The sequence below is a fragment of the Entelurus aequoreus genome, linkage group LG14, assembly GCF_033978785.1.
Source record: "Entelurus aequoreus isolate RoL-2023_Sb linkage group LG14, RoL_Eaeq_v1.1, whole genome shotgun sequence".
NCBI lineage: Eukaryota > Metazoa > Chordata > Actinopteri > Syngnathiformes > Syngnathidae > Entelurus > Entelurus aequoreus.
The window spans coordinates 41,119,768-41,145,124 of record NC_084744.1 but is presented as its reverse complement, the minus strand read 5'-3'; the positions used below and the strand labels follow the sequence as shown (position 1 = coordinate 41,145,124).

The 25,357-nt window shown below is 36.0% G+C and overlaps 1 protein-coding gene across 1 annotated transcript in view; it reads right to left on the bottom strand.

Moving 5' to 3' along the window:
• Positions 1 to 3,051: 3,051 nt before the first annotated feature.
• The window catches only part of map3k20a (mitogen-activated protein kinase kinase kinase 20a), a 121,899-nt gene continuing 99,593 nt past the window's right edge, over positions 3,052 to 25,357 (bottom strand). Inside the window, exons 12-20 of the mRNA XM_062069902.1 lie at positions 25,260 to 25,304; positions 25,153 to 25,183; positions 24,941 to 25,080; positions 24,796 to 24,858; positions 19,843 to 19,932; positions 14,247 to 14,363; positions 14,086 to 14,160; positions 9,141 to 9,294; positions 3,052 to 6,142 (exon numbers count right to left, since the gene is read on the bottom strand). Coding sequence (XP_061925886.1) covers positions 5,469 to 6,142; positions 9,141 to 9,294; positions 14,086 to 14,160; positions 14,247 to 14,363; positions 19,843 to 19,932; positions 24,796 to 24,858; positions 24,941 to 25,080; positions 25,153 to 25,183; positions 25,260 to 25,304 — 1,389 coding nt within the window. The 3' untranslated portion in view covers positions 3,052 to 5,468. The remainder of the gene's footprint in view (positions 6,143 to 9,140; positions 9,295 to 14,085; positions 14,161 to 14,246; positions 14,364 to 19,842; positions 19,933 to 24,795; positions 24,859 to 24,940; positions 25,081 to 25,152; positions 25,184 to 25,259; positions 25,305 to 25,357) is intronic.

Here is a 25,357-nt window from a genome sequence, read left to right as displayed (position 1 = left end):
CTCGCTTTAGTATTACTATTTTACTTCCTCCGAGATAACACCCTTATACTTTCACAGATACGGTTCTTATAGATAATGTGATCAAAAATTATTTTTATCGAAACATTGTAACCCATTATTCTTTGTATTTTATATTATCTATCTTCTATGTGTTTCGGTTTGGCGCGAATGTTCTCCTTTCGATTTTGCATACAAGGCGGGTAAAATGTTGATTTCCTTTCCAACTGTGCTTTATAGACTTACAGAGTGTTTCTACCTTGAAACATTGAAGGTTCGTGGACTTACAACATCAATAGTTGTACCATAGTAGTACAGTACGCAGTATTTCAGTCCCGGAATTGAATTATTGTATTAAATTATTTCAAACATGCATAGAGTTTCAATATTTCCAGTTGCTCATTACAACATGGAGAAGGAAGAAGCAGAGCTTATTTGAGTTCTAATATATGTTTGTTTTGATGACATCATTCTGTTTTCAAAAGGCCTACTGCAAAAACGCTGGTCAAAGGTCTTCTATATCAGGGGTTCTTAACCTTTTTGACCTCAGGGCCCAACTTTTACACTACAAAGGGGCACAGAGCCCACTCAAATATTACCACTGAATTAGTCATTTTACTCTTGATTTTAATAATTTTCAATAATTATATCCAAACTTCCTTACAGTTTACAAACCCCGTTTCCATATGAGTTGGGAAATTGTGTTAGGTGTAAATATAAACGGAATACAATGATTTGAGACACTTGTGATTTAGGGCTATATAAATAAACATTGATTGATTGATTGATTAGCAAATCCTTTTCAACCCATATTCAATTGAATGCACTACAAAGACAAGATATTTGATGTTCAAACTCATAAACTTTATTTTTTTTTTGTAAATAATAATTAACTTAGAATTTCATGGCTGCAACACGTGCCAAAGTAGTTGGGAAAGGGCATGTTCACCACTGTGTTACATGGCCTTTCCTTTTAACAACACTCAGTAAACGTTTGGGAACTGAGGAGACACATTTTTTAAGCTTCTCAGGTGGAATTCTTTCCCATTCTTGCTTGATGTACAGCTTCAGTTGTTCAACAGTCCGGGGGTCTCCCTTGTGCTATTTTAGGCTTCATAATGCGCCACACATTTTCAATGGGAGACAGGTCTGGACTACAGGCAGGCCAGTCTAGTACCCGCACTCTTTTACTATGAAGCCACGTTGATGTAACACGTGGCTTGGCATTGTCTTGCTAAAATAAGCAGGGGCGTCCATGGTAACGTTGCTTGGATGGCAACATATGTTGCTCCAAAACCTGTATGTACCTTTCAGCATTAATGGTGCCTTCACAGATGTGTAAGTTACCCATGTCTTGGGCACTAATACACCCCCATACCATCACACATGCTGGCTTTTACACTTTGCGCCTATAACAATCCAGATGTTTTTTTTCCTCTTTGGTCCGGAGGACACGACGTCCACAGTTTCCAAAAACAATTTGAAATGTGGACTCTTCCGACCACAGAACACTTTTCCACTTTGTATCAGTCCATCTTAGATGAAGTCAGGCCCAGCGAAGCCGACTGCGTTTCTGGGTGTTGTTGATAAACGGTTTTCGCCTTGCATAGGAGAGTTTTAACTTGCACTTACAGATGTAGCGACCAACTGTAGTTACTGACAGTGGGTTTCTGAAGTGTTCCTGAGCCCATGTGGTGATATCCTTTACACACTGATGACGCTTGTTGATGCAGTACAGCCTGAGGGATCGAAGGTCACAGGCTTAGCTGCTTACGTGCAGTGATTTCTCCAGATTCTCTCAACCCTTTGATGATATTACGGACCGTAGATGGTAAAATCCCTAAATTCCTTGCAATAGCTGGTTGAGAAAGGTTCTTCTTAAACTGTTCAACAATTTGCTCACACATTTGTTGACAAAGTGGTGACCCTCGCCTCATCATGACTGAGCATTTCATGGAATCTACTTATATACCCAATCATGGCACCCACCTGTTCCCAATTTGCCTGTTCACCTGTGGGATGTTCCAAATAAGTGTTTGATGAGCATTCCTCAACTTTATCAGTATTCATTGCCACCTTTCCCAACTTCTTTGTCACGTGTTGCTGGCATCAAATTCTAAAGTTAATGATTATTTGCAAAAAAAAAATGTTTTATCAGTTTGAACATCAAATATGTTGTCTTTGTAGCATATTCAACTGAATATGGGTTGAAAATGATTTGAGTGTTAAGTTAAAAGTTAAAGTACCAAAGATTGTCACACACACACTAGGTGTGGTGAAATTATTCTCTGCATTTGACCCATCACCCTTGATCACCCCCTGGGAGGTGAGGGGAGCAGTGAGCAGCAGCGGTGGCTGTGCCCGGGAATCATTTTTGGTGATTTAACCCCCAATTCCAACCATTGATGCTGAGTGCCAAGCAGGGAGGTAATGGCTCCCATTTTTGTAGTCTTTGGTATGACTCGGCCGGGGTTTGAACTCACAACCTGTGTAATCATTTGTTCATTAGTGTGTTAATGTATTCACACTAAACCTTATATTTTATTTTTGTAAAATACACAATTGATATTATTTACGAAAAATACACAATGGACAATGTACTTTTGTCATGTTTATTTTAGGTTGGTTTTTTTTAGTCTTACAAACCAAAATGAAGGAAGAAGTGTAAAGAAATACAACTAAGGAAGGAAAATAATTCAAAAGAACGAACATCAATCCTCAACAAAAAACTGGAGCTTCTTTTTCTTCATGCTTTTAACCAGCTGCACATGCTGCAAAGGAGTAGCGAGGGCAGAATAATGAATGTATTGACAGTGCAGCGTGACAGCCCATGTGTTTACTTTGCAATTAATTAAACGCAAAGGAGGCAGTTTTCTGACCAAACATCCACATTTCGAGGTCCGGCCCCTGAGCCCTTGGGGTCTTCATACTGCGGCCCTCTTCATGATGTAGTGGTCTAGGGATTACAACTAGGGATGTCCGATAATATCGGGCTGACGATATTATCGGCCGATAAATGCTTTAAAATGTAATATCGGAAATTATTGGTATCGGTTTCAAGATTATCGCTATCTGTTTCAAAAAGTAAAATGTATGACTTTTTAAAATGCCGCTGTGTACACGGACGTAGGGAGCAGTACAGAGCGCCAATAAACCTTAAAGGCACTGCTTTTGAGTGCCGGCCCAATCACGTAATATCTACGGCTTTATGCAACAGCCATACAGGTCACACTGAGGGTGACCCTATAAACAACTTTAACACTGTTACAAATATGCGCCACACTGTGAACCCACACCAAACAAGAATGACAAACCCCATCTCCTGAATTCGGAGGTCTCAAGGTTGGCAAGTATTCTCTAGTATACTCTGGACTGAAGCTGTGTGCCTTCATTGTTTTTGTAGCTGATGTTTTGAGGCATGTTTGAAAAAAAAAAAAAATAATGCACTTTGTGAAAGTCAAAGTGTAGTATTTCCCATAGTTGTAGTGGGTGATTATCTCAGGGAGAGCATGTCCCAAATTCCAAGCTGCTGTTTTGAGGCATGTTAAGAAAAATAATGCACTTTGTGACTTCAATAATAAATATGGCAGTTCCATGTTGGCATTTTTTTCCATAACTTGAGTTGATGTTGTTCTCTTATTTTGGAAAACCTTGTTTTTGATTGATTGATTGATTGAAACTTGTATTAGTAGATTGCACAGTACAGTACATATTCCGTACAATAGACCACTAAATGGTAACACCCGAATAACTTTTTCAACTTGTTTAAGTCGGGGTCCACGTTAATCAATTCATGGTAAAGTTACATTGTTTAATGCATCCAGCGGGGCATCACAACAAAATTAGGAATTATAATGTGTTGATTCCACGACTGTATATATCGGTATCGGTTGATATGTCGGAACTGAATTTGAAGACAAGTTTTTAAACTTATGTTTAAATGACGTTAAAGGGGCTGGATAAACAATCAACAGAAACAACTTTTGGGGATATAGTCACTTTAATAAATATACACTGTCTTATTTAAAGGCCTACTGAAAGCCACTACTACCGACCACGCAGTCTGATAGTTTATATATCAATGATGGAATCTTAACATTGCAACACATGCCAATACGGCCGGGTTAACTTATAAAGTGCAATTTTAAATTTCCCGCTAAACTTCCGGTTGAAAACGTCTTTTTATGATGACGTATGCGAGTGACGTCACTAGTTAAACGGAAGTATTGGTACACCTTTGATTCCAATACAAAAAAGCTCTGTTTTCATCTCAAAATTCCACAGTATTCTGGACATCTGTGTTGGTGAATCTTTTGCAATTTGTTTAATGAACAATGGAGACTGCAAAGAAGAAAGTTGTAGGTGGGATCGGTGTATTAGCGGCTGGCTGCAGCAACACAACCGGGAGGACTTTGACTTGGATAGCTGACGCGCTAGCCGACGCTAGCCGCCGACCGTCGTGATGATCGGGTGAAGTCCTTTGTCCTTCCGTCCTTCGCTGGAACGCAGGTGAGCACGGGTGTTGATGAGCAGATGAGGGCTGGCTGGCATAGGTGGATAGCTAATGTTTTTAGCATAGCTCTGTGAGGTCCCGTTGCTAAGTTAGCTTCAATGGCGTCGTTAGCAACAGCATTGTTAATCTTCGCCAGGCTGGAAAGCATTAACCGTGTAGTTACATGTCCAGGGTTTAATAGTATTGTTGATTTTCTGTCTATCCTTCCAGTCAGGGGTTTATGTATTTTGTTTCTATCTGCATTTGGGCCCGATGCTATCACGTTAGCTCCGTAGCTAAAGAGCTTCGCCGATGTATTGTCGTGGAGATAAAAGTCACTGTGAATGTCCATTTCGCGTTCTCGACTCTCATTTTCAAGAGGATATAGTATCCGAGGTGGTTTAAAATACAAATCCGTGATCCACAATAGAAAAAGGAGAGCGTGTGGAATCCAATGAGCCAGCTTGTACCTAAGTTACGGTCAGAGCGAAAAAAGATACGTCCTGCACTGCACTCTAGTCCTTCACTCTCACTTTCCTCATCCACAAATCTTTCATCCTCGCTCAAATTAATGGGGTAATCGTCGCTTTCTCGGTCCAAATCTCTCTCGCTGCTGGTGTAAACAATAGGGAAATGTGAGCAGCACTCCAGCTTGTGACGTCACGCTACTTCCGGTACAGGCAAGGCTTTTTTTTTATCAGTGACCAAAAGTTGCGAACTTTATCGTCGTTGTTCTATACTAAATCCTTTCAGCAAAAATATGGCAATATCGCGAAATGATCAAGTATGACACATAGAATGGATCTGCTATCCCCGTTTAAATTGAAAAAAATCCTTTCAGTAGGCCTTTAAATGATGTATGTACAGCAGCCAGTTTAGAAAAGAGTAAAAACATGTTGTGTAATTCAGTGCCTTTTGGAACATTACTGCTGTGTTTCAAACTGTATGTACAAGGTCAACACAGCGTCCTTCAGAACATTTAAGTTCTGCCCCCGCGTCCTCCTCGCCCTCCTCTCCTTGGCCGACCTCGGACTGCTTTATTGTCCTGGCGCGGTAATCTTTTGTGGCGCTCCACTTTGATCCAGCCGCCATCAGAGCCCGCTTTGGCCGCCTCGCTTTCTTCGCTGGAGTTTTCGCTCACGGGCAAAATACCCGGTATGATGCGCGGGCGGCTCTGAGGTGCTGAAGTGCAACTGTTGGAGCGCGGCCTGCCCGGCTGGCGAGGGCTTTTGTGGCTTTTATTTAGGCCTCCTCTGGTGTTGCCTCGTCCCCGGCCGCCAAAGAAGACCTCCTTGTTGCACGCGTGCAGCGCACCGGCGCTCAGCGGCCGCTCCCTCTCGGACGCGCTCTCTGACGTGGTGCTGCCCGGGCTGCTGCCCTTTGACCCCAGCTGGAGCGGGTACAGTTTGGCCGAGATGCCGGCGCCGGGCGAGGAGCTGCGGGAGTCATTCCAGGGGGCGAGGCGGGCGTGGACGGGCGAGCGCCGCGCCGCCGCCGCGTACGAAGACGCTTGGCTTTCATGCGCCGACAGGAACTGAGGGAGAGTGCGGGCCTCTGAGCTGGTCATGGCGGAGAGCGCCGCGCCGCTCTGCTGCTTTTCCTGACTGCTTATTTGCCGCCGCTTTACTTTGCGCATCCAAGCCTCATCGATGCCTGAAATAAACCAGACAAAATGGAAGCTCATCAGTATGGCCGTAACCACCAGTGAGGACGCTATTTTTTTCAAAGTGGCAAAAAGAAGATATGCTTTGTGTAGGACATCATGTGCACCAGTGTTCTTCAACCTTTTCTGAGCCAAGGCACATGTTTTTCATTGAAAAAATCCAGAGGCACACCGCCAGCAGAAAACATTAAACAAATGAAACTCGGCGGCCAATATTGACAATAAAAAGCCGTTCTCGCAATTGTTGGATATGACTTTAAAGCAGTGTTTTTCAACCACTGTGCCGCGTAGTGTGCCGTGAGATATTGTCTGGTGTGCCGTGGGAAAGTATGCAACTTCACCTAATTGGTCCAAAAAATATTTTTCAACCTTTTTTGGTATGTAAAAGGTATGTAACGCTTAAAACAAAAATTAACAAAAGGCGAGCCCCGCTAGGAAAAGGCACTGAAGCATAGGGATGGCTATGCAAAACAAAAATAAAACTGAACTGGCTACAAAGTAAACAAAAACAGAATGCTGGACGACAGCAAAAACTTACAGCGTGTGGAGCGGAGACATGACAATCAACAGTGTCCACACAAAGAAGGGTTGCGTAAGCACAACTTAAATAGTCTTGATTGCGAAAACAAAGCAGGTGCGGGCAATAGCACTCAAAGGAAGGCATGAAGCTGCTGCAGGAGAACACCAACAAAACAGGAAGAGTCACCAAAATAACAGCGCAAGACAGAAACTAAAGCACTACACACAGGAAACAACATCCATCCATCCATCCATCTTCCTCCGTTTATCCGAGGTCGGGTCGCGGGGGCAGCAGCCTAAGCAGGGAAGCCCAGACTTCCCTCTCCCCAGCCACTTCCTCCAGCTCTTCCCGGGGGATCCCGAGGCGTTGCCAGGCCAGCCGGGAGACATAGTCTTCCCAACGTGTCCTGGGTCTTCCCCGTGGCCTCTTACCGGTCGGACGTGCCCTAAACACCTCCCTAGGGAGGCGTTCGGGTGGCATCCTGACCAGATGCCCCAACCACCTCATCTGGCTCCTCTCGATGTGGAGGAGCAGTGGCTTTACTTTGAGCTCCTCCCGGATGACAGAGCTTCTCACCCTATCTCTAAGGGAGAGACCCGCCACCCGGCGGAGGAAACTCATTTAGGCCACTTGTACCCGTGATCTTGTCCTTTCGGTCATAACCCCAAGCTCATGACCATAGGTGAGGATGGGAGCGTAGATCGACCGGTAGATTGAGAGCTTTGCCTTGCGGCTCAGCTCCTTCTTCACCACAACAGACCGATACAGCGTCCGCATTACTGAAGACGCCGCACCGATCCGCCTGTCGATCTCACCATCCACTCTTCCCTCACTCGTGAACAAGACTCCGAGGTACTTGAACTCCTCCACTTGGAGCAAGATCTCCTCCCCAACCCGGAGATGGCACTCCACCCTTTTCCGGGCGAGAACCATGGACTCGGACTTGGAGGTGCTGATTCTCAACAACAAACAACAAACTCCAAATAAGGCATGACAACCTGGTGGAGTTTCATTTTTTAACCTTTTCTGCTGGTGGTGTGCCTCTGTATTTTGTTTATGAAAAAAATGTGCCTTGGCTCAAAAAAGGTTGAAAAACACTGCTTTAAAGCATAACCAAGCATGCATCACTATAGCTCTTGTCTCAAAGTAGGTGTACTGTCATCACCTGTCACATCACACCCTGACTTATTTGGACTTTTTTGCTGTTTTCCTGTGTGTAGTGTTTTAGTTCTTGTGTTGCGCTCGTATTTTGGTGTTGATTGTCGTGTACGGATGTACTTTGTGGACACCGTCTGCTCCCCACGCTGTAAGTCTTTGCTGTCGTCCAGCATTCTGTTTTTGTTTACTTGAGTTTGAGTTTATTTGGAACATGCAAGCATACAACATGATACATCATAATTTCCAGTTTCTCTTTTCAACATGTTGGAAAAGGAGTAGGAAGAAGCAGAGCTTATTTAATCCTACTCCTTTTCTTTTACACAATAGTTGCTAAAACTTTTGTTCTCTTCCTGTTCTCAATTTATTCACAATATACTCCATAAGTAATAACAATAAAAAATAAAAAAATTAAAAAATAATACTGTGTGAAGTAAGTTACATTTCATATGGTGAGATGAGTAAGATTATTTTGAAAAAAATGAACGGATGGATGGATGAAATACATTCAGAATGTTTATCATGGTTCTTCTTCTTTGTACTTTGTAAACACTTTAAGTTTGAAGAGTTTCTTGAAGTGGATCATATTAGTACTTTGTTTGATTGCTTTTATTAATCCATTCCATCATTTAATTCCACATACTGATATACTGTACGTGCATACAAATGTTTTAAATTACATTTTTCTCTAAGATACTTTTCTTTGAGCGATATCTCCCGCATCTACTTTGTTTTAGCAATAAATAATATTTCCGTTGTTTTTATCCTTCTTGGTCATGTCATGTTCGGATGTACATTGTGGACGCCGTCTTTGCTCCACAGTAAGTCTTTGCTGTCGTCCAGCATTCTGTTTTTGTTTACTTTGTAGCCAGTTCAGTTTTAGTTTCGTTCTGCATAGCCTTCCCTAAGCTTCTATGCCTTTTCTTAGGGGCACTCACCTTTTGTTGATTTTTGGTTTAAGCATTAAACACCTTTTTACCTGCGCACTGCCTCCCGCTGTTTCCCACATCTACAAAGCAATTAGCTACCGGCTGCCACCTACTGATATGGAAGAGTATTACACGGTTACTCTGCCGAGATCTAGACAGCACTGACACTCAACAACAACACATAATTTGCAGACTATAATTACTGGTTTGCAAAAAATATTTTTAGCCCAAATAGGTGAGATTAGATAATGGCTTAAGGTACTAATATTCATATGGTGCTGGGCTACACATGATTTCAGCCTTTCAAAGCTCCAAAGGACCGAATTTTGACCTGGGTATATCTCAAATCCTCAACAGAACAGAGTTTAGCTGCTGATCTTTTACCAGAGTTAGACTTTATCCTCCCGGGGCTCACGTCAACGCTTGCTGCTGCTGTTTGGATCACAAGGGCCACGGTTTTGATGTCATCCTGTCCGCCAGTGGGACTCCACATCATGGAGCAGCTGTGCCTCGTTGACCTTGGCGACTTCACGGTGTTCTGTATTGACAAGTCAGAAGGCACGTTTCAACACCAGTTCAGTTTGCAAGCAGTATGGTAGACTGGGATCTGGTTTGGGGTTCAAACACGGCGTCAGCAGACAGCTGAACTGTGAATTTGAGCAAAATGAAGTTTCCTCAGAGCGATTATGACTCATAATGTCTGAGACCTCACAACACCTAAGGTCAGCTTCAAAGGACTAACTCTATATAGGTTTTACCTTTTCTTTGGCTTTTTGTAGCAAGCCGTTTTGAAAAACATTGTGCCGTAGTAATTACCCGAGACTAGGGCTGCAAAGACTAAATGGATTAATATACGTAAATTGCACATGTGTACTAACTTGGCTGAACTGGGCTTTTATTTGTTTTGGTGTGCTGCCATTGTTTTTACATTCTATTTAGAGTATAGGATCACAATTTATTGTCTTTTATTTAAATCTATTCCTATTAACCTATGCTGTGCATGGTCCCCAGACTACAGCCCGCCAGCGTTCACAATCTGGCGCCTGAGAAGTCCCAAATTAAAAAAAATCCAGTCCAGCTGCTCAGGCAAATCACGTATTGTTGACGTAAATGCCCATACCTGCTGTAGAGATTTCCTTTACAAAAGAGAAGTGGTGGGTACTTCTCTTGTTGCCTTATTTGTTAACATTTGTTAACAAATTTTTGGGCGCAGCTGGACCAGAACAGGAGGGCATAGAAAGAATGAAAAAAAAAATAGAAGACAGAGGGTGAAATTGTGATATATATATATATATATATATATATATATATATATATATATATATATATATATATATATATATATATATATATATATATATATATATATATATATATATATATACACATACATATATATATATGCATATACATACACATATATATGTATACATACATACACATATATATATATATATATATATATATATATATATATATATATATATATATATATATATATATATATATATATATATATATATATACACACACACACGTACATGTATATATATATATATACGTACATGTATGTATATATATATATATATATATATATATATATATATATATATATATATATATATATATATATATATATATATATATATATATATATATATATATATATATATATATATATACGTACATGTATATATATATACACACTACCGTTCAAAAGTTTGGGGTCACATTGAAATGTCCTTATTTTTGAAGGAAAAGCACTGTACTTTTCAATGAAGATAACTTTAAACTAGTCTTAACTTTAAAGAAATACACTCTATACATTGCTAATGTGGTAAATGACTATTCTAGCTGCAAATGTCTGTTTTTTGGTGCAATATCTACATAGGTGTATAGAGGCCCATTTCCAGCAACTATCACTCCAGTGTTCTAATGGTACAATGTGTTTGCTCATTGGCTCAGAAGGCTAATTGATGATTTGAAAACCCTTGTGCAATCATGTTCACACATCTGAAAACAGTTTAGCTCGTTACAGAAGCTACAAAACTGACCTTCCTTTGAGCAGATTGAGTTTCTGGAGCATCACATTTGTGGGGTCAATTAAACGCTCAAAATGGCCAGAAAAAGAGAACTTTCATCTGAAACTCGACAGTCTATTCTTGTTCTTAGAAATGTAGGCTATTCCACAAAATTGTTTGGGTGACCCCAAACTTTTGAACGGTAGTGTTGAGTTGAGTTGAGTTGAGTTTGAGTTTATTTCGAACATGCAGGCATACAACATGATACATCACAATTTCCAGTTTCTCTTTTCAACATGTTCGAAAAGGAGTAGGAAGAAGCAGAGCTTATTTAATCCTACCCCTTTTCTTTACATAACAGTTGCTAAAACTTTTTGTTCACTTCCTGTTCACAATTTATTCACAATAAACTCCATAGGTAATCACAATAAAAATAAATAAATAAATAATAGTAAGAATTTAATAATAATAATTGGTGAAGTAAGTCATATTTCATATGATGAGATAAGTAAGATTACTTTAAGAATGAATGAATGGATGGATGAAATAAATTGAGAATGTTTATCATGGTTCTTCTTCTTTGTACTTTGTAAACACTTGTGTGTATATACGTACATGTATATATATATATATATATATATATATATATATATATATATATATATACACGTACATGTATATATATATATATATATATATATATATATATATATATATATATATATATATATATATATATATATATATATATATATATATATATATATATATATATATATATACGTACATGTATATATATATATATATATATATATATATATATATATATATATATATATATATATATATATATATATATATATATATATATATATATATATACGTACATGTATATATATACGTACATGTATATAAATATATGTATATACCGTATTTTTCGGTGTATAAGTCGCTCCGGAGTATAAGTTGCACCGGCCGAGAATGCATAATAAAGAAGGAAAAAAACATATACAGTATAAGTCGCACTGGAGTATAAGTCGCATTTTTGGGGGATATTTATTTGATAAAACCCAACAGCAAGAATAGACATTTGAAAGGCAATTTAAAATAAATAAAGAATAGTGAACAACAGGCTGAATAAGTGTACGTTATATGAGGCATAAATAACCAACTGAGAAGGTGCCTGGTATGTTAACGTAACATATTATGGTAAGAGTCATTCAAATAACTATAACATATAGAACATGCTATATGTTTACCAAACAATCTGTCACTCCTAATCGCTAAATCCCATGAAATCTTATACGTCTAGTCTATAAAGTGAATGAGCTAAATAATATTATTTGATATTTTACGGTAATGTGCTAATAATTTCACACATAAGTCGCTCCCGAGTATAAGTCGCACCCCAGACTTATATTCCGAAAAATACGGTATATATATACGTACATGTATATATATATACGTACATATATATATATATATATATATATATATATATACGTACATATATATATATATATATATATATATATATATATATATATATATATATATATATATATATATATATATATATATATATATATATATATATATATATGTATATATATATATATATATATATATATATATATATATATACATACATGTATATATATATATATACGTACATACATATATATATATATATATATATATACATACATGTATATATATATATACGTACATACATATATATATATATATATATATATATATATATATATATATATATATATATATATATATATATATATATATATACGTACATACATATATATATATATATATATATATATATATATATATATATATATATATATATATATATATATATATATATATATATATATATATATATATATATATATATATATATATATATATATATATATATATATATATATATATATATATATATATATATGACAATAAGGTTCCTTGAGTCTTTGGAAAAAAAATTATATTTATATTTTCTTACTTCAATTAACTGTTTAATAAGTGTAACGAATAAAAATGCATTAAAAAAAACGGAATGGCCAGAACTTTAAATATGCAGACATAGTTTCTGCACAGTCGATGCAAAAGAGCGCACATGAGAGCGGTGGTGCGTTGGTGCCGTGATTTGTGTAGCAGAGAAGAATGTTGATGATGTGCATTTATTAGAAAAAAAGAATGAAGGTTAAGGCAAGCAGAAATATCGCTTATTTAATCTATTTCCCTAAATTACGCATTGAAACAATAAAGCGTGTTGTATTCGGTTACTCGATTAATCGAACAAACTAATTGATAGATTAAGACACATGCTGAATAAGACATGTCTGCATATGTTATATTATTCTTTTATTTTTCTATATTTAACATATTGTGTTGAAGTTTGGGGAAATGTTTTTAAAACAAACATGGACCCAATAATTAAACTTCAAAAAAGGGTTATTAGAATAATACACAAAGCGTGCTACTATGAACATACCAATGCATTATTTATAAGTTCTAATGTGTTAACATTTTCATGTATTGTGTTTTTAAAAGCAATGGAAATTATGTTTGGGGTAAAGAACAACAGCCTTCCAGCTTGTACTCTTAGGTTATTTCAATTAAGAGCTGAAAACTATAATTTACGGGGGGTATTGATTTTTGAAAGAATATAAAATACAAATGTATTTCAGTTTTAGGAGTTAAATGGTGGAACAAGCTCAGTGATGAGTTGAAGACGTGTAGTTGTTTGTTAAGGTTTAAGAAAACCTTGAAAGGTGAAATAATAGAAAATGATCAAATATAGTAACAATTACTTTCATCCCATTGATTTTTTTTTAACGTTGATGTTCCAGGTAATCTTATTTTCAGTGAAGGTACGGGATAGGCAAATATAAGCTTTGGCTTCAGCCTATTCCTTTTTCGGTCATTCTTTTTCTTTTCTTTTTGTGTGTAAATGTGTATGATTGTTAAATATGTATAATCTGTACTGTTAAATTGATCACACAAAATGGTTGATGGTTGATTATATGACCGAAATAAACTCATTTCATTAGACAATTACTAAAACAACCAATAGCTGCAGCCATACCTGAGATAACAGCATGCTTCATTTAAGAGGCACTCTGAAAATATTTGGCTTTTTTTTTTAGCTTTTTGTGGTTGACTTTTTGTGATATCTCCAAAATGAAAGGCCAGTCTTTACTAGTAGTGTTAGAACAAGAAACAAAGCAGGGTACCAAAGCGGAAAACAACACACATCAATTAGTTTGATGGCTGTCTTCATTCACCTCATAGCTGACAGTGTAGTCCAGTCTCTGGTTGGGTTGTATCCCAACTATCCACTTGTCCATCACAAATGGCGGCTGCATGGCGAAGGCATCAGAGTGAGCGAAGAAAAAAAAATTACAACTCAGCACTTTTTGTAACTTGTTGAAAAGAAACATTGAACCTTGGTCATCCGCGTGGGCTCCACGTCTTGCCGGTTGCTGCTGAACATGACGTCCTTGATGTAAGTTATGGCGATGTCGTCTCCGTCCAGTTCCAGGAACATTTTCCACTTGCAGTCCTTAAGAGGGGGGGAGAAAAGTTACTTGTGAGACACACACTTTCTGAGTGCACTCAGCATTAACAACTGATTTAAAGCCACTCATCCACTTTGACATGAGGACAAGTTGTGTGGGTGAAGCACCAGCACAACCCAGAGGGACTAGCGTGGTAGTGACAGTGGGGAGGAGAATAAATAGAAATATACTAAGTTCAAGTCCGTTTTGTAAGTCATTGCCTGGGTGTCGCATAGCAGGAAGTGACAAAAGAAAGACTGTAAGAATTTGTGACAAAAAGCTATTATTTTGTATTATGACAATACGTTACATGTCCTATTTTTGATTATTCCTACTTCATAACACATGACAATCCTATCTTCTAAATATTCTAAATGATGCCACAAGTTACCAGGATCCTTTTAATTGGTGCAAATGATACGATTTACCAAAGTGTCAAAGTAAATAAACATTTAAAATGTTCAGGCGTGTCCATTACTATCTCTTACATTAAAGTATTTTTTTTTAACCACCTTTTACCCCTTGCTTGTGTCATTTATTCAACAACAAAGAGATACGTTTAAAAAATGTATAAAAATGTTTAAAATGTTCTATGTATATTTAATATTAAATAATATACATAATTTATACATACTTATACTTTTGTATGTATATAGTCATTTAAATATTATTTTATATGGCGACTTGTCCAGGGTGTAAGCCGCCTTCCACCCGAATGCAGCTGGGATCGGCTCCAGCACCCCCCGCCACCATGAAAGGGACTAGCGGTAGAAAATGGATGGATGATATGTATTGGGTATATACATACATACAGTATATAGTCAGACAGTGTATGTACATATATAATTGAATATTACATATTTTCCTTAACCATCTCACACATGTATTTATAGTATACAGTATATATATATATATATATATATATATATATATATATATATATATATATATATATATATATATATATATATATATACATATCTATATACATATACATATATATTTAACTATATATAAATATAAATATATATATATATATATATATATATATATATATATATATATATATATATATATATATATATATATATTTAACTATTCATCCATCCATCCATTTTCTAACGCGTGTCCCTTTTTTATATACAAATATACAAATATATATATGTATATATATATATACATATCTATATATATATATATATATATATATATATATATATATATATATATATATATATATATATATATATATATATATATATATATATATATATATATATATATATATATATATATATGTATATATTTAACTATATATATAAATATACATATATATATATATATATATATATATATATATATATATATATATATTTAACTATTCATCCATCCATCCATTTTCTAACGTGTGTCCCTTTTTTATATATAAATATACAAATATATATATATATATATATATATATATATATATATATATATATATATATATATATATATATATATATATATATATATATATAGTTATATATATACATATATATACATATATATATATATATATATATATATATATACATACATATATATATATAACTATATATATAAATATACATATATATATATATATATACATATATACATATATATATATATATATGTATATTTATATATATAGTTATATATATATATGTATATATATATATATATATATATATATATATATATATATATATATATGTATATATATGTATAGCTAAATATTACATATTTTCTTAAACATATCTACCAACCTTTTACATATATATATATATATATATATATATATATATATATATATATATATATATATATATATATTTAACTATATATATAAATATACATATGTATACATATATATATATATATATATATATAGCTAAATATTTCATATTTTCTTTAACATACCTAACAACCTTTTACAAAATTTGATCACTGTGTTGTGTCATTTATTCAACAATACAGTATAGTGATATTTTTAAAAATTTAAAATAAATATATACTTTCTTTTTATATGTCTATTTAATATTGACATTTAAATATGATTATTTAAATGTGTTTTTAACATCCATTTTGTTATTTATCTATCATTTAAGTATTTGACATATATTAGGTATGGACAGTATGTATACATACAGTATGTATAATTTGATGATACATATCGAACTGCAAATTTAAATTTGGCAAATGTACTGTAAATATAATTGAATATTAGCAGAAATCAAGATCAAAATATTCAAAAATCTGATATCTGAACAAGAACATGAACATAAGAATATATATTGTTTTGATATATGTCAGATTTGAGTTGATATTACTCATGATAAGCAAATTGCTCTGACATATACAAGTAAGTGTCTAAAGTGTCTTGGTCATCATAAATAAGTCTTTTCAAGGTTTGACTTTATGCAGAGTGCCCTTGACTGTGCAAGGTGACATTCCTCGAAAATAAAGTAGCAACAAAGTGATATTCCTCAACATTTTCTCCCTGGCGAGGCCCCCCATCAGACCCTCGCCAGGAGGCCCGAATGTAAACAAAGCATCAGTCCTTCACCTCCTGCATGCTGACGACACAGTAATGATCGCGTCTTAGAGCCACAGGTCAGCGCTCGACCACACGGGGTTCACGGTAGAGGTCAAGCCATTGTGCACTGATCACAGAGAAGGACATCTGAGGACACTCGCCTGAGAAGCCTTCTCACGCGCTCCTCTGGGACCGGACCACGTCTCAAAAGGGGGAACCGCGGCTGGCTACGGGAAGACGCCAGCTCGCCCAAGGACGGCCGCACCGAGGCTCCCGGGTCTAATCGCTCCGCCAGAAACAATGTCCCGTAATGATGCCTTGGACCCGGGTGCATCTAATGACAACTCATACATAATTCAGCACCTTTCACTTGGCTGCACGGTGATATCCTCATTAGCAGGGAACCCTCAGTGGCTGTCAGATGGTGGCCGCTCAATCGCAAGGCCCTCATTTTTGTCTTTGAGAAGTGCAGCTGCTTCCATGACATCGCCAGTAAAGAGGGGCGGAGAGGAGGGGAAGAAATGCAGTGTGGGTTTGTTTTATTTAGTACAAAAAAAAAAAAACAAAAAACTTCCAGTTTGTAAAAACAAGGCTGACACGAAACCTGACACCAGGCAGGGGGAAAATAATTAGCTCTCATTTTCTCAGCCTCCTGTTTCCTTCTCCCTGCTGTGTTTTCGACCCACTAAACCACCACATGTCAGAAGAAATGGGAGGCAATTAGCAGGCTCGTTTCAGCCCCGCCGAACACACTGAAAAGAGGACTATTTATGACGGGACAATGAACAGCTGAAAGATTAAATAACGTTTTCCTTTTAAAAAAGAAAACGACTTCTGGCTAAATGGGCTATTTTTGATTAAATTCAAACGGCAAGTGAAGAGCCGGCCTTCTCGGCGCTCACAAAGGGAGTGAGTGGAGCTGGATGTGCCACACCACATGTTTATTTGCCCGCTTTCATACCTGGATAGCGATGCCTCTAATGGTCAGTGTAACAGCTGTCATTACCCATCCTTGGCGCCAAAAGCCTCAACATTTTAACGCTTCGCAGATAGAACACATTCTATGAGTTACCTGAGAACATCAATTAACTATTCTGCTCTTTAAACAATAATAATGAGCTGAGTTGAGTTTGTGTTTATTTGGAACATGCATACACACAACATGATACATCACACATGCATGCATACAACATGATACATCACACATGCATGCATACAACATGATACATCACACATGCATGCACACAACATGATACATCACACATGCATGCACACAACATGATACATCACACATGCATGCACACAACATGATACATCACACATGCATGCATACAACATGATACATCACACATGCATGCACACAACATGATACATCACACATGCATGCACACAACATGATACTTCACACATGCATGTGCACAACATGATACATCACACATGCATGCATACAACATGATGCATCACACATGCATGCATACAACATGATACTTCACACATGCATGTATACAACATGATACATCACACATGCATGCATACAACATGATACTTCACACATGCATGTATACAACATGATACATCACACATGCATGCATACAACATGATACATCACACATGCATGCACACAACACGATACTTCACACATGCATGCATACAACATGATACATCACACATGCATGCACACAACATGATACTTCACACATGCATGCATACAACATGATACATCACACATACAACATGATACATCACACATACAACATGATACATCACACATGCATGCATACAACATGATACATCACACATGCATGCATACAACATGATACATCACACATGCATGCATACAACATGATACATCACACATGCATGCATACAACATGATACTTCACACATGCATGCATACAACATGATACATCACACATGCATGAATACAACATGATAAATCACACATGCATGCATACAACATGATACATAACACATGCATGCATACAACATGATACATCCCACATACAACATGATACATCACACATGCATGCATACAACATGATACTTCACACATGCATGCATACAACATGATACATCACACATGCATGAATACAACATGATAAATCACACATGCATGCATACAACATGATACATAACACATGCATGCATACAACATGATACATCCCACATGCATTATACAACATGATACATCACAATTTGCAGTTTCTCTTTTCAACATGTTGGAAAAGGAGTAGGAAGAAGCAGAGCTTATTTAATCCTACCACTTTTTCTTTACATAGCAGTTGCTAAAACTTTTGTTCACTTCCTATTCTCACTTTATTCACAATATACTCCATAAGTAATAACAATAAAAAAAATAAAAAAATAATAATGAGTGAAGTAAGTTATATTTAATATGGTGAGATATGTAAGATGATCTAGAAAATGAATGGATGGATGAAATAAATTCAGAATGTTTATCATGGTTCTTCTTCTTTGTACTTTGTAAACAGTTTAAGTTTGAAGAGTTTCTTGAAGTGGATCATATTAGTACTTTGTTTCATTTCTTTGCTTAATCATTTAATTCCACATACTGATATACTAAAGGTTTTAAGTTTTGTACGTGCGTACAAATGTTTTAAATTACATTTTCCTCTAAAATTATATTTCTCCTCTTTTGTTGAGAAGAATTGTTGTATATTCTTTAGGTAGCAGGTTATAGTTTGCTTTGTGTATAATTTTAGCTGGTTTCAAATTCACTATGTGGTGGAATCTCAGTATTTTCAATTCAATAAATAAAGGGTTTGAGTGTTCTCTATATCCAACATTATGTATTAGGATCAGTTTACATTAAAAAAAATAAAATTATAATATTTTTTTGGGGAATATCTTTTTTATGACACTGAAAACTCAATAATTGTGACATGTTTATGTCCCAAACTTACTGATCTTCCAGTCCCTGGCTTCCAGTGGTACCCAAACACCAGTTCTAGGTTGACACTTTTACTGCTGTCCACCTGGTTTTCAAGTTCATCCTGGAAAGAAAATGAGAGAAGGATGAGCAAAATAATTAATTTGAGCTGCAGTGCACATTATGAATGACTGTTGTTCACATTTGAACCGATAACGTTGCCAAATCGATACTTTTGAAACGGCGCTTGTCCTCAAATGGCGCCTGGCGCGGTACTTAAAAATGGGAAAACTTGAAAATCTTGTTGAAAAGCGACACATTTTCATTTTATAGCATTTTGTGACATGCAAGTTGAACAGAGTGGTAATTACAATTCTTCAATGACAGAATTACAGTGGAACCTCGACTTACAAACTTAATTGGTTCTTGAACATGATGCGTAAACCGAAAAGTTCATAAAGTGAAGCAGAGTTCCCAATAAGGATCAATATAAACATGAATAGATATGACTCGTCCAGGGTGTACGCCACCCTCCGCCCGAATGCAGCTGGGATAGGCTCTAGCACCCCCCGCGACCCCGAGAGGGACAAGCGGTAGAAAATGGATGGATAACTAGTTCTAGCCTCGACAAAAGCCCCTATTTTAGTAAAACAAATGCACACTTTGAAGACACTATAATGTATCCAGTATCCAGTATACAGTCGTGCTCATAAGTTTACATACCCTGAGAGAATGTATGATTTCTTGGCCATTCTTCAGAGAATATGAATGATAACACAAAAACCTTTTTTCCACTCATGCTTAATGGTTGTGTGAAGCTATTTATTGGCAAACAACTGTTTATTCTTTTTAAATCTAAATGACAAAAGAAAGTACCCAAATGACCCTGATCAAAAGTTTACATACCCCAGTGACTTTGATCTGATACCATGCACAAAAGTTGACACAAACAGGTTTGAATGACTAATCAAGGTTCCAATCCTCACCTGTGACGTGTTTGTTTGTAATTAATGTGTGTGTATAAAAGGTCAGTGAGTTTCTGGGATTCTGACAGACCATTGCATCTTTCATCCAGTGCTGCACAGATGTTTCTGGATTCTGAGTCATGGGGAAAGCAAAATAATTGTCAAAGGATCTGCGAGAAAAGGTCATTGAACTGCATAAAACAGGAAAGGGGTATAAAAAGATATCCAAGGAATTGAGAATGCCAATCAGCAGTGTTCAAACGCTGATTAAGAAGTACAAAATGAGGGATTCAGGTAGACCAGCAAAGATTTCAGCCACAAATGCCAGGAAAATTGTTCGAGATGCAAAGAAAAATCCACAAATAACCTCAGCTGAAATACAGGACTCTCTGAAAAATCGTGGTGTGGCTGTTTCAAGATGCACAATAAGGAGGCACTTGAATAAAAATGGGATGCATGGTCGAGTTGCCAGAAAAAAGCCATTTCTGCGCAAATGTCACAAAGTATCCCGCTTACACTACGCCAAACAGCACAGAGACAAGCCTCAAAACTTCTGGAACAAAGTAATTTGGAGAAAATTGAACTTTTTGGCCACTCGACCATGCAGCCCAATTTTCTTCAAGTGCCTTCTTATTGTGCATCTTGAAACAGCCACAACACAATTTTTCAGAGAGTCCTGTATTTCAGCTGAAGTTATTTGCGGATTTTTCTTTGCATCTCGAACAATTTTCCTGGCAGTTGTGGCTGAAATCTTTGCTGGTTGGTTTACATGAATCACTCATTTTCCACTTCTTAATCAGCGTTTGAACACTGCTGATTGGCATTCTCAATTCCTTGGACATATTTTTATACCCCTTTCCTGTTATATGCAGTTCAATTACCTTTTCTCGCAGATCCTTTTGACACTTATTTTGCCTTTCCCATGACTCGTGCGTGCGTGTGTGTGCGTGTGTGTGTGTGTGTAAAATGTTAACAACCATGTTGCTCCAATAAAAGAACAAAAAAAGGAAAATAATTTGTGTTGGTTAATATTTGTGGCATTGTTGAACACCCTGGGAGTTTCAGAGTGATAAACTATGAGTGGCCTCAAGTAGTCACCGCTAGCGAATGAACCGTGTGAGGCGATCCGCCATCGGCTTGTGTCCCGGTAGTGTCTTCTCCTTCGCTGTAATAAATGTTCACTGTGGCATCTTTTCCGGTTTCACCCGAACTCTGGAACGCTCTCCCCGACCATCTTAGAGCACCACAGTCGGTCGACCATTTTGAGAAGGCACTAAAAAAAACATCTTTTTAGCACAGCTTTTATCTCATTTCTCTGCCTTCTTGTTTTGAAATGCACTGCTTGCCTATCTGATTTATCCAGTGCTTTCATGTTTTTATTTCTATTTTATCTATGTTTTATCTAGTGTTTATCTGGGGTTTTTCATGTTTGTATTTCTATTTTTATCTGTTTCTATGTTTTATCTAGTGTTTATCTAGTGTTTTTCATGTTTTTATTTCTATTTTTATCTATGTTTCTATGTTTTATCTAGTGTTTATCTAGTGTTTTTCATGTTTATATTTCTATTTTTATCTGTTTCTATGTTTTATCTAGTGTTTTTCATGTTTATATTTCTATTTTTATCTGTTTCTATGTTTTATCTAGTTTTTATCTAGTGTTTTTCATGTTTATATTTCTATTTTTATCTGTTTCTATGTTTTATCTAGTGTTTATCTAGTGTTTTTCATGTTTATATTTCTATTTTTATCTGTTTCTATGTTTTATCTAGTGTTTATCTAGTGTTTTTCATGTTTATATTTCTATTTTTATCTGTTTCTATGTTTTATCTAGTGTTTATCTAGTGTTTTTCATGTTTATATTTTTATCTGTTTCTATGTTTTATCTAGTGTTTATCTAGTGTTTTTCATGTTTATATTTCTATTTTTATCTGTTTCTATGTTTTATCTAGTGTTTATCTAGTGTTTTCCATGTTTTTATTTATATTTTTATCTATGTTTCTATGTTTTATCTAGTGTTTATCTATTGTTTTTCATGTTTTTATTTTGTATTTTATCTATATTTATATGTTTTATCTAGTGTTTATCTAGTGTTTGTCATGTTTTTATTTCTACTTTTATCTATGTTTCTGTGTTTTATCTATTGTTTTTCATGTTTTTATTTTGTAATTTATCTATGTTTCTATGTTTTATCTAGTGTTTATCTAGTGTTTTTCATGTTTTTATTTCTATTTTTATCTGTTTTATCTAGTGTTTATCTAGCGTTTTTCATCTTTTTATTTCTATTTTCATCTATGTTTCTATGTTTCATCTAGTGTTTATCTAGTTTTTTTCATGTTTATATTTCTATTTTTATCTATGTTTTATCTAGTGTTTTTCATGTTTTTATTTCTATTTGTATCGGTTTCTATGTTTTATCAAGTGTTAATCTAGTGTTTTTCATGTTTTTATTTCTATTTTTATCTATGTTTTATCTAGTGTTTTTCATGTTTTTATTTCTATTTTTAATCTATATTTCTATGTTTTATCTAATGTTTATCTAGTGTTTTTCATGTTTTTATTTCTATTTTTATCTATGTTTTATCTAGTGTTTATCTAGTGTTTTTCATGTTTTTATTTCTATTTTTATCTATGTTTTATCTACTGTTTATCTAGTGTTTTTCATGTTTTTATTTCTATTTTTATCTATGTTTCTATGTTTTATCTAGTGTTTATCTAGTGTTTTTCATGTTTATATTTCTATTTTTATCTATGTTTTTATGTTTTATCTAGTGTTTTTCATGTTTTTATTTCTATTTTTATGGATGGCGCTAACTGTTTTAATGACATTCAGACTTTACTTCAATCAATAACAGAGCAGCATCTCCTCATCCGTGGCTCACTAGTGCAACAACAATGCCCGAAATGTGTCCCGTGAAAAACCGTCCAACCGGAACTCTCTAATAACTAAAGTTCCTTGGGTGAATAATGTAAACTCACTATACCGGTATGTTTTAGTGCTTTCATGGTGAGTTTACTGACAGATATAAGTAAGAACTTTAGGCTACTTTATATTAGAAAAGGCAACAGTGGAGGATGAATGTCACATAACAAGAAGATAGAGAAAAAGAAGAAGCTTATCGACTACGGTGTCGGCAGGGACCACAAAGGCGAACGCGTGCAAATTTTCAGGACTTATGCAGATCCCAAATACAAATCAGCAGGTACCAGAAGGTAAGAAAAGTTGCTTTTGCATAATATTGCAAAACAAAACACCAGATAAAACGTCTTACCTTATACACACAGCATAATAATACTCCTATGTTGAAGCACAGTACAATCCATCAAGCGGTGTGGCTTCATAGCTTACCAAAGTCCTACTAAAACATTTTGATAGATTGTTGAGCACCGTGTGTAATGTTCTATCCAAATAAAATAGCTTTGAGGTCGGCACGCAAAAGCATAATTATTCCGTACATTAGGTTGTAAGGCGCAAAATCGGAAAGTCACTATGGGGCGGTATAGCTCAGTTGGTAGAGTGGCCGTGCCAGCAAGTTGAGGGTTCCAGGTTCGATCCCCGCTTCCGCCATCGTCGTCACTGCCGTTGTGTCCTTGGGCAAGACACTTTACCCACCTGTTCCCAGTGCCACCCACACTGGTTTAAATGTAACTTAGATATTGGGTTTCACTATGTAAAAGTGCTTTGAGTCACTAGAGAAAAGCGCTATATAAATATAATTCACTTCACTATCGAGTTTTGAGGGGAAAAAAAGGATTTTAAGTGCGCCTTATAGTCGGTAAAATACGGTAATATATCGTGGTGCATATCGTTACCTCAGGAGGCTGCAATATATATCGCGATACAGATTTGAGGTCAATATCGCCCATCCCTGATGTATAACCCTCTGACAGTGTCAATCAAAACTGATCATTATTAAGTTTGTGTCGGTAGGTGTGCCTAAAGAAGTGTCTTTTGAGCCTATTGGTTTTTTTTTTTAACACGTTTCCAACAGCGCAGCTTACAGAAGAAACTTGCCACAGTCTACCTTGAGCAATGGTGGGAAGTGGACCAGGCCGAGGTAATCATTGGTGAGCTTCTCAATCTCATTCTGCCAAAGAGGAAATGTCACAGGCATAAATAAGTCAGTCAATAAAAAGCTCAAGTGCAATGTTTGTGTGTGACTGTGTCACCTTCAGGTGCATGACATGACCTTTGGACTTGATGCCCATATCCCGCATGTCACTCTCCGAGAGCAATAGGAGCCTCTTTCCGGTGATGTGGTTGCCCTGAAAGAGGTCGGCGTACAGCTGCATGCCACACGCGCTCTCCTCTACCAGTGAAAAGCGTGTATTTTAAACACAAACAGCCACGTGTGACTCCAATCTAAATGAAATGCACAAACCTGCACCGAATATTTGCTGCATCCAGAAGTACTGTGTAGCAAAAATGGTGACGTTTAGTTGCACGGAAGGACTAAAAGGACTAAAACGACTTGCAGGGGACACTCACCACGTGCTCCTCTGTCCACGTGTAGATGTCCAAAGAGGGCAGCAGCTGCATGGACACAAAATAGAATAGAATAGAACAGAATAGAAAGTACTCTATTG